Source organism: Psammomys obesus, unplaced genomic scaffold (genome assembly GCF_907164565.1).
Source record: "Psammomys obesus unplaced genomic scaffold, mPsaObe1.curated_primary_1811, whole genome shotgun sequence".
Taxonomy (NCBI): domain Eukaryota; kingdom Metazoa; phylum Chordata; class Mammalia; order Rodentia; family Muridae; genus Psammomys; species Psammomys obesus.
The window spans coordinates 4,297,633-4,308,885 of record NW_026596040.1 but is presented as its reverse complement, the minus strand read 5'-3'; the positions used below and the strand labels follow the sequence as shown (position 1 = coordinate 4,308,885).

Sequence of the window (11,253 nt, the reverse complement as noted above, 5' to 3'; positions counted from 1 at the left end):
TTCCTTCCTTCCTTCCTTCCTTCCTTCCTTCCTTCCTTCCTTCCTTCCTTCCTTCCTTCCTTCCTTCCTTCCTTCCTTTCTGGTGTTATCAAGACCTTCAGAGTCTCATGACCTCATAAGCCTAATTCTGAGTAAGAATATATGAAGCCAGGGGCCAGAGAAATGGCTCAGCAGGTAAAAGGGCTGCCTGCTCTTCCAGAGGACTCAGGGTCAAATCCCAGCACCCACATGGCAGCTTACACGTATCTGCAACTCCAAGATCTGACACCCTCACACAGACATATATACAGGCAAAACATCAAAATGTACATGAAATAAAAATCTAAAAAAAAAAAAAATTTAAAAATAGTATAATGCCAGGTGTTGTGGTTTACACATTTAATCTAGAGGCAGATGGGTATATGTGAGTTCAAGGCCAGCCTGGTATATAGAGTGAGTTCCAGGATAGGTAGGGCTGTATAAAGAGACCCCATCTCAAAACCACAAAGCAAAAAGAATGTGAAGTTTCTAGTCAGAAACAAAGTATCTAGTTACTAATTTATTAATAAACCTAGGTACTTTTTTTTTAACATAATTTAGTATTCAGACTAAAGGACACATAAATGCAGAATTGGGCTGCTTCTGTGAAAGACATTTTAGGGTGATTGAAACAAGTTACCAATATGTAGCTCACATTGGTCTAGATCTCAAATGTAGCCCAGGCTTGGCTCAATCTTGGAGATAACCTTCTGCTTCTCTTTAGTTCTAGGTTACAGGGATGATCCACAATCCCCCAACCCCAATCTAATGAAATACATTTTGGTGTGATAGTGTCAAAATGAAGATGAATATTTAAGATGAAAGAGTAGACAAAGACTCTAGGAAAGGTTTAAGCATTTGCTTAATGTAAATAAATGAATGGTACTAACTAGTACAATTCTACACCAAGCACAAATCCATGTTACAGCCAAAGGAATACGAGCATTTCAATCTATATATTTCAATATGTGTTGAGGAAGCAGGCTATCAAGGAAACCATCAGTCTGAACTACTAAGTCATACTAAGTGAACAATGAAACAAAGACATTTGGGAGTTTTATGTCAAAACTGTCAGACCTTTCTAAAGTCTTACTCATCCTCTCAACACATGACTCCTACTATAATCTTCAAAACCTCACAATTATAGTACATAGCCATGGTACTGACACTTAAGCTAGTAATAGCCCAATAGTATTTTCAGAACTGTTTCTGTTCACAGAAACTTCCTAAGACTCTTGATATACAAAACCACCCTTGTCCTCCCAAAATGACTTTTTCTTTTGTGCACCCAGAAATAGTATACAAGAACAGTGTGTACATAAAACCTTTAGCCACTTGTATAGAACCAAGCTTATGGATTCTGCTTAACTACTGATATAGCACATTTAGAAAGAAATTTTAAAATTTTGTGTTCATGGCTTACACTAAACATGTATATTTCCGGGCAAAAAATGAGTTTCTGTTTAAAGGGTTAGATTATTACACTGGGCTGAGAATGGTGGCACATGCTCTAGTGCTCTGAACGTGCAGGCTGGATCAGTTGTTCAAGATAAGAGTTCAGATTCAGCTTTAGCTATAAGAAACAGTGTTTTAAAACAAAACAAAAGTGGTAGTCCAGAAGCAGAGGAGAGGCAGAAAGGTGGAGAGAAGAGATGGGGAGGCAGAAGGGAGGTAAAGAGATTGGGAGAGGTGAAGAGACAGGAGAGAGGTAGAGCAACAAAGGAGGAGAGATAAAGAGGCAGGAATGGGGAGAGGTAGAGACGCAGATGAGAAGGGGAGAAGCATAGAAGAGATGGACAGAGAAAGGAGAAAGAGCATTAAAAAGGGAGAGAGGCAGGAGAGGGAGAGATGGAGAGGCACACATAGGAAAAAGGGAGAGGCAGAAAAGAGTGGGAGGTAGAAGCAAGTGGCTTCTCTGACTTAGAGGGCAACCTGGTCTACACAGGGAATACCAGGCCAGCCAGGGTTACATAGACAACAAAAACAATAACAAAACCTAACACTAAAATTGCAAATCTTCATGAAAACTAAGTACTTCACTCAAGAGAAGGGCTAGTGAGATGGCTCAGTGGGTAAAGGCCTTGCACCGAGCTGAGTCCAAGCCCCAGGAGCCACAGCAGAACTGTGGCTCCCACAGTTGCCCTCTGAGTGCCACATGTACAATGGTGCAGGCATGCCCAAACAAACAACACACACACACAATGTATGTACACACACATGCACAAGTAAAAAAAAAATAAATTTTAAATGCTTAAAAAATTAGAGTCCACCTTTGAAGTATAACTAGCCTGTAAATCCATACATGTAAAATTTATTTCACATCACATATACTTTCCTAACGTATATCTGCAAGTCAAATTAACATGTTATAAGCCTTAACCAGTAGTCACTTTCATTGAAATAACAATAAATGAAAGAAAATTTCAAAAGCAGTGTGTTACCAATACCAAGACTCATCAAAATTCACATCCTGTATAATGTAAAATGTTTTAATGGTCTTTAAGTCATCTTAAAAAACAAAACCAATTACACAGCAGACCTGGTGATACAGACCTGACGTCCTAGCTACTTGAGAGGCTGAAGCTGAGAGATTATAATATCAAGGTCTTCCTGGGCTACACGCTGAATAGACTAGGCAACTTAAGTGAATCTCTCTCTCCCTCCCTTCCTTTCTTTTCCCTCTCTCCATCCCTCATCCCTTCATTCCCTCCCTTCCTCCCTCCCTCCCAGTCTCTCATATTCTCTACTTTCTCCCACTATGGCTATATAGCTATGCCCTATTCTCTATCTCAGTGACTCAAGTGTTGGGATTAATGGCATATTCCACTATGCCTGGCTTTATCTTACTCTTTTCTGTTTCCTTTTTCTCTTTAAATTATTTACTTACTTACTTACTTACTTACTTACTTACTTACTTACTTATTTATTTATTTATTTATTTATTTATTATCTAGTAATTTACTTATTTGAGACAGGGACTCTTTCTATATGATCTCTAGCCCTGGAGTTATGATGAAATGTTATCCCATATATTTCTTTTCTCCTCTTCATGGTCCCCACCTCTGTGTGTGTGTGTGTGTGTGTCTGCTATCTGCCTGCCTTTCTTTCATGTACCCTTCTCTCTCTCTCTCTCTCTCTGTGTGTGTGTGTGTGTGTGTGTGTCCATAGTCTACTTACTTGCCAGCCCAGGTCCCAGGTTTGTGTTTCAGAGGTAGTAACTTAATTTATTTATTGTGTTGAGGCTTAGGTGGGCTCTGGACTACCCTGCCTGAAAAAAAACCAAGTGTGTGTACATGCCAGGGAAAGGAGCATTAGAAACACTGGACTCAGTGCGGTAGACTACATATCCAATGTGGAGTCAATTTCTAATCCATGGGGGATGGGGAGGGCGGGTCCTCCTCTTTTCAGCTCCTGAGTGCTGGGATTAACTTCATTGTACTCTTACTTAGGGGTTTTCATGAAAGTATATATGGAAGAAATAGCTTCAGATTTGTTTTTGGTTTTGCTTTTGATAATATTCATAATATAAACATCCATCTGTTGGCTCCAAATGCCATTGACATCTAAGCTGTGGATCGTAGAACAGTAATCACCCACTGAATATATGTACAAAGTTAGATTAGCAAAAACCAAATCTCTTTTTTTTTTATGCTGGAACTCAAACCCAAGGCCCTCCGCATTACTCTATCACTAAGAGGCACCTCAGCCCAAACTTACTTTTCTAATTGTCAAGCAATCAAAATATACATATGAGGATGTTCATTCATTCAAACATTTACTGTTAATTAAGTACCAAGTTTCCTTCTTTAATTTTTGAGACAGGGTTTCTGTATAGCCTTGGCGGTCCTGGAACTCGCTCTGTTGACCACAGTAGCCTCAAACTCAAGAGATCCTCCCGCCTCTGCCTCCCAAGCGCTATGATTAGAGGCATGCACCACCACCACCACCAGCCTTAGTACCAAGTCTCTTGCTTGATGACTTTGATCATTAATCACATGACTAGAAGATGGTTATGAAAAAATATCAAACAAAATTACAAATGGTACAAAAAAAGCATGTAAAAATTATTAAAGCAACAACACTGTGAGAGAATGAGAGAACACAGTGATAGGAAACGAGGGACTATAAAGGCGACTTCTGGCTTCTAGCCTATAGCTATTGGGCCAGGAAGAATGAAGTCAGACATATTTAGGAGGCAGACCAAAGACATAAGAACAAGTATGCTCTTAACTTAGAACATCAAAATGTGTCAACAAGTCTTCTAGCAAAATAACCCCTGTCCTATTAGCCAATGAATGTTGTGTTAAACAAGTCTCATGTCACTTCACAGGCACAAGAATTTTGTGAAGCCACTAGTGTACCTTAGAAAATTGAATGTAGTCGCAATACTCATTACACCCCAGCAGGCCTAGTGACCACTAGCTGATGTTTGCTCCTATTTAAGCAACTGAAGTGATAACTAGCCAGGGTTTTATGTCATAAAAATTGCCAACGTACTCCAGGATGTAAACCATACTTGCCATGACTATTAAACCAATAAATATGAACCAATGAAATAATCCTACTCAGCCAGGTAGTGGTGGCTCATGCCTTTAATCCCAGCCCTCAAAAGGCAGAGGCAGAAAAATCTGAGTGAGTCTGAAGCCAGCCTGGTCTACAGAGCAAGTTTCAGGACAGCCAAGGCAAAACAGAGAGACCCTGTCTCAACTACCACCACCATCTCACAAAAAAAAAAGAAAAATTATCCTTCTCTTAAAGCTTTTGCTGCCCTTTCCATCAGATATCAGATGTCAATGTATTTCTGATTATAGGTGAAAGACTCTGAAGTGATCAGAATGCCCTGGAACTACACACAAAGTCCATGGCTTTCACTAGCAGCTCCTGTTCTTAGTTATAGAACGGCAACCAGTTACTAGAACTCACAGAAACTACAAGTCAAGTCCAGGACTTTCACTAGCAACTCCTGTTCTTATAGGATGGCAATGAGTAAGTAACTCACTGTTTTATACACAAGACAAATGAACATTTGTTAAATGATAGTGGCACCTAACATTAATAAGCAAAATATCTGCAAAACTAAGTGTATCTTCATTTATCAAAAAAAACACCTAAAATTTACAGTACAGAGTGCCTAAAGAACACAAAGCACTCTGACAGTACACATTATGATCACGCTATATTTGTAAAGTGGGTAAAAGGCTAATATTCAAGAAGAGAACAAATAATTTCTCCAAAATCAAAACTAATCAGACAGATACAGAAGTAAAAACTAACTACCCTGATTCACACAATCTTCTATTATAACACACAGACAGAAGTAACTGTCCAAGAAGCTTATAAACTCCTCCAGTCCTTTAAAAACACACACCCAATGGCACACAACCTGTAATCAAAACGCTTAAAATAAGGCAGGATTGTTGAGTGAGTTCAAGGCCACTCTAGACAACAGTGAAATCCAGACCTATATAGTAGACTTGCTTTAAAAAAAAAAAAAAAAAAAAAAAGATTCATGCCTTTAATCCTAAAACTTGGGAGGTTAGGGAGGGAAGGATCTCTGTGAGTTCCAGGCTAGCCAGGGCTACACAAAGAAACCCTGTCTTGAAAAACCAAACCAAATCAAAACCAAAGCAAAGTTAAAAAAGAAAGAAAGAAAACAAATACACCAAGACAAATTTTTACAATAAGCCAAACAAGAAGCAACAAGTATTTAAAAATTCGTGTCACAAAGCTGACAATGATAGAGTACTTGCCTAAAAAAATACTAGGCCCTGAACTCAAATCTTAGTGTTGTTTAAAAAAAAAGAAAAGTTAAGTCCCATTTACTTTGGTAGAAATGCAGGTCTGTTACTATAATAAAAATGCTGTCTTGGCCCCAGAGAGCTAGGTCAGCAGATAAAGATACCCACCAAAAGGCCTCATGACCTGAGTTAGAGCCCGGGAACACACATGGTAAGAGTGAACAGACTCCTAAAAGTTGTCCTCTAACTTCCACATGTAGAAATACATACATACATGCACACACACACAGAGTAAGGACTGTATGTTTCAAAATGATTTCAAGTGATTTCTGATAGAATGATGCCACAACATCCCAATTTATGCACAACTCCTACATGGTCTCTCTGACAACGATGTCAACAATTCTTTATAGGTAAAGAAAAATAAGGACCCCATATAAAATCTGTTATTCTAGTCTGTATTTAACTTTTGACCTGGTTTCCTCCTCTTTTTAGTGTACTCCCATCAAAAATGGTAGTAGTGGTCTTTCTCCAGCAAGCTAAGGGAGGCAAAGGGCTATTCCTTCCAGAGCTAGAGATATGGCTCAGCTCCTAAGAGCACTGACTGCTCTTCTACAGGACCCTAGATGCCTCACAACAATCTATAACTCCAATTCCTGAAAACCCAATACCTCTTCTGACCTTCATGGGCACAAGGCATGTACGTAGAGCACAGACAGGCATGCAAGCAAAACACCCATACAATAAAAATAACATCTTAAAAGAAAAGGTACAAGAGGAATAGACTCATGTGCTCAGCCATAGCTGGATTTCAAGCTAGCCACTGCAACTAACCACATTATCCCAAAGCCTGACAACTGCTCTGAAATGCTATGTTGTAGTAACATGTCAATCTGCCACAAAAAAATGTTCTTGAATCTAGAGTATGAAAAAAGTAAATTTACAAACAAACCCTCATTAGCATATCATTTATGTTTTAGAAGATCTAAACAAAAAGTAATCTGCTATAACAGAGCTCCAAGAATGAAAATCTATATATATGGCATTTGCACTTACAATTTTTATTAGCATCTCTCTCTAAAACCAATACTATAAATTGAAAATAAAACTTTATTTCATAGGTGTAGGAAAGACACATTGTTAAGTCTAAGTAGTGATGTTAAGTCTTTTATTCTTTCTTTCTTTTCTTTTCTTTTCTGGTTTTTAGAGACAGGATTTTTCTGTGTAGTCTTTGTTGTGTAGACCAGGCTAACATCAAACTCAAGAGATCCACCTGCTTCGGACTCGTGAGTGCTGGGATAACAAGCATGCACCACCACCACCTGGCTCACAAATTAAGTTTTAACAACAAGTTCAAGTAATCTTTTATTTGGTTGGTCGGTTTTCTTCTTTTAAGACAAGGTCTTCATTCCATATTCCTAGCTGGCTGGAACTCACTATGTATGTAGCCCACCCAGGCTGATCTGGAAATCATGGCAATGTTCCTGCCTCAGACTCCGGAGTTCCAAGTCTCACTGGATTCCAAGTGTGCAACACCAGGCCTCGCTTTCAAGTATTCATTTTTTTTTGAAGATTTATTCTTATGTTTTTAATTATGTGTAGCCGTGTATGTCTGCATATGGGTATACACATGTGAGAGTGAGGTGCTCTCAGCTGCCAGAGATACAAATGTTTTGAGTCACTTCACATGGGTCCAGAAAACCAAACTCAGGTCCTTTGGAAGAGCAGCAAATACTCTTAAACACAGAGCCGTCTCTCAAGCTCTCAAGTATTCATTTTAAAATGCATTTTTCATTCAAGATTACAGAATAATTTAAAAAATTGCAGTCCGGTAAAAAAAATTACCCTAATAAAAAATATCACTATTAAGAAAGACACCATTCCTACACTAAATTTTACCTTAAGGAGGGAAAAAGTACTAGCTAGTATCTTTACTATATAGTAAAACATTTTAGAGTGCCTCAAAAGAAAAAAAAAAGATTAAATAAAAGGAGTTATAATGCTAAAAAGTGGTTACTGCCTACCTAAGATATAAAACATATTTACTACTTTTAAAAGACTCTTCTACTAACCAACAGAGCGCTTATCTGGGTTAAGGAAAAAAAGAAGGCGGGCTAGGGATTGAGCTCACCCGGTAAAGCCCTGGGTTCAATGTTCAATGCAAGAAAAGACAAACAGGGCAGCAGTGTCCAAAACAGACTCTTTCAAGTGCTAATTCGAAAAATACAACTAATTTCTTAAAAACACAGACATTTTCCCTTTTTTCAGTTCTTTCCACACGTACGGTAAATTTTCCTAAGTCTATCTTATTTGCAAACTGTACATCACAACTTAGTTCCACCTTTGGGCCCTAAAACTTTCCACTGTAGAAAACAAAGCAAAGCAAAACAAAACAAAAACCAAAAACGATGAAAATATTCTTCTACCAAACTTTCAAGTGTGTCCAGAAGTCCTTTTTATTCTAACTGGACTAACTATTCTACCTGGCATAAGCCTCAGAAGCCCTTCTTGCACTTATTCACTCACTCATTCATTTCTTTATACCTATGTTACTCATTCACATGCAAACGGCATTTCAGACATACAGCCTCCTTCCCCTCCTGCCTCCACAAGAGCAACACAGTGGACTACAGATACATGACCTCCTCCAGAGGTACCATCCTCCCACCTCCATCCCCGCCAAAATGAAGTAGTAAAACAAACGTAAAGTTAGTTAAACCCATTTCTTGGGGAGAGAGAGGGGTGAGGAACTAATGGCTGAACAGGGAAGCAAAGCATGACAGTGTCCCCCAAAAGCCTCAACTTTATCACACCTCCCCACCTGTGGGACTACTTCCCATTTACAGCCCCTGAAAAACACTCATTTTCCCCTTAAAACTAGAGTAATCTGATTTTATGAATCAAGCCCTGCCTTTCTCCTCCTCAAACCCTCCTTGGTGGGGGGTGGGGGGTGGGGGGAGGCGGTGAGAGGGTAAATAAGAAACAAGTTAAAAGGGGACAGGAAGTGCTTCTTTCCCTTCTTCCATTCGGTTCCCCATGCTCTCTTCAAAGAATCGGCTAAAGACTCGTTTCTTCTCCTCCCATTCTTTCCTCCCCACAAGACTGTGCCAGGGACTAGCTATACCCGAGTATCCCCAAACACTCCACACAGCCTTTACTTTCTCAAAAGTTATAAAACAGCAAGTTTATGCCTCTGCTGTCCCTGTCAAGCCTCCAATGATATCTCTACCACTGACACCCTAACTATCTTAAGAGGACAGGTCTCTCATTCTTCTTGCCCCTCAACAATTACCCTACGCCCCAATTACAGCCGCCTGTCATCTTCCAGCAATGTTTACAATGTCCTTATTTATTCCTGGGCCCATTTTATTCTTCTAATACCTGTATCTTAAAAAAAAAAAAAAAAAATAGTAGATACTGCAAGTATATCCAATTCAACCTCTAGTTGATCCGATTCAATACTCTACTTGGTCCTTACAAACCTCAAACACAAAAATCTCACTTTCCCCCAATATCCTACAGTACCTAGAAATCATCAAGTCTACCATCAACTCAAGTACAACCTAAAATCCCTTAGTATCTTTGCTCTCATACTCATGAGCTCCTCAATAATTTATCAAAACCCTCCCAATGCCCGCACATCCACCTCAGCACTCCATCTCTCAAACCCTTCAATATTCTCATCCCTTGGAGCTCACCCATAATTACGACTACGCTGCAGGGACCCCCACTCTCCCTCTCTGCCCCACTATCCCGAGAAGGCCCTCGACCCCGGGCTCCTGTACACTGTTTGCAAAGTCCTCCAGCCTGCTCCGCCGTCGCACACCTCAGCCCTCACATTTAAAAATCCCTCGACTGTCGCGCCACCCGCCTCAGCTCCCGGGTCGCCGTCCTTCAGTCTCCCGCCGGCCTGCAGCCCGAGCTGGATCCCGGTGTGTGTCCTAGGGAAGCCCCGACGCCGTGCCCGGCCCCTGCCCCCTCACCTCTCACCACCGTGGACTAGTACCAGGCGGGCGGCCCGGGCTCCCGCCTCCCCTCCCCCACGCCCCCGCGGGTCCCCAACGCCCATGCCGCCGGTCCGGCGCGGCCCGGCGCACTCACATCGGCTCCAGTAACTTGGCCAGCCAGGACTTGAGGGCATCCACATCCTCTATGAGCATGGTGCAGGGAAGGCGGGCTCGGCCGCCGCTCCTCCTTAGGCCCGCCGCGGGTTTCCGCTCGCCGCCGCCTCGCGTTCCCTCACAGCTCCGGGTGCCCTGACCCACCGGGCATCTTAGAGACTTCACCTACTCCCTGGGCCGGGGCCTAACAGGAACTAACCCAAGAGCCCCACTCAACCTAGCCTGGAGGCTCAGGTGGGCGGGAGATAAGCTGGAGTGACGAGCGCGCTACCCAATAGGCGAGAGAGGGCCGCGCGCGGTGGGCCAATCGCAAGGATTGCCCGCCCCGCCCGCCTGCCGTACCCAGTGAGGGCGGAGGGACCTAGCAAGGTAGGTGGAGAGTTCAGTGAACTCCCGGTGCAAGATGGTATCTTGGAGAAGGTGCGGTGCCTCTTAAAGGGTCCACGGCGCCTCTTTTGACCACGCCGCCACCCACACCCGGAATGCCGGAGTCGGCTGCTGGGAGTGCCTTGGGGAACCCGGAGAGCCCCTCTTCCTGGTTCCTTCCGCTCGCTTTTCCTGGACACTCACTCCGGTGTCCCGAAATGACTCAGCTGTAGTAAATCTGCAGCACAGCGTGCAATGCGTTCACGTTGGACACATTGCAAAGATCTTGCTAATTTTTTTCTTCTTTACGTACTCATTTTGATGATGGGCGCTCATGCTTCTATTTTTTGCTACTAAGCCTAAATTACACCGAATGTTTCTCTCTCGCGCTCCCTCTCGGTTTTTGGGTTTTTTTGTTTGTTTGTTTGTTTGTTTGTGTGCTTGCTTGCTTGTTTTTGTTTTTCCTGAAATCAGGGTTTCTCCGAATAGCCCTGGCTAGCCTGGAACTCGTGGCCTCAGATACCTGCCTGCCTGTTTCCCCAGTGCTGGGATTAAAGGTGTACGCCACCCACGCTGGGCTTAAAAAAAAAAAAAATCTCTTAATTGCATCTCTAAATTTCAGTCGTTTTTCAGGAGGAATTTTGATCAGCGAACATCATTTAAAATATAATGGCAAAAGCGGGGAGTTAGGAAACCCTGTCTCTGGAAAAAAAAATAATAATAATAAATGAAAAGAAAATTTGAATTGTGCCAAAAATAGGCCACTAAGTTTTTATTGGATAAGAAATTCCTGTTTGTGTCTGAAATTACTGCCTTGGCACTGGAGTTAAAATAAATGCTCATTCAGACCAGGCGTGTTGGTTCACGCCTTTAATCCCAGCACTCGGGAGGCAGAGGCAGGCGGATATCTGTGAGTTCAACGGGAGTTCAAGACCAGGGCAACACAGAGAAACCCTGTCTCAAAAAACAAACAAACAAAAACAAAAAATATATTCAGTAACAAATACAGA

General features: G+C 41.7%; 1 protein-coding gene across 2 annotated transcripts in view; it reads right to left on the bottom strand.

The window, feature by feature from the left end:
• The window catches only part of Rbm27 (RNA binding motif protein 27), a 62,808-nt gene extending 52,726 nt beyond the window's left edge, over positions 1 to 10,082 (bottom strand). For both annotated transcript variants that reach the window (XM_055622655.1, XM_055622656.1), the window contains exon 1: positions 9,858 to 10,082. In XM_055622655.1, the coding sequence (XP_055478630.1) occupies positions 9,858 to 9,916 (59 nt within the window). In that variant the 5' untranslated portion in view covers positions 9,917 to 10,082. The remainder of the gene's footprint in view (positions 1 to 9,857) is intronic.
• Positions 10,083 to 11,253: the final 1,171 nt, after the last annotated feature.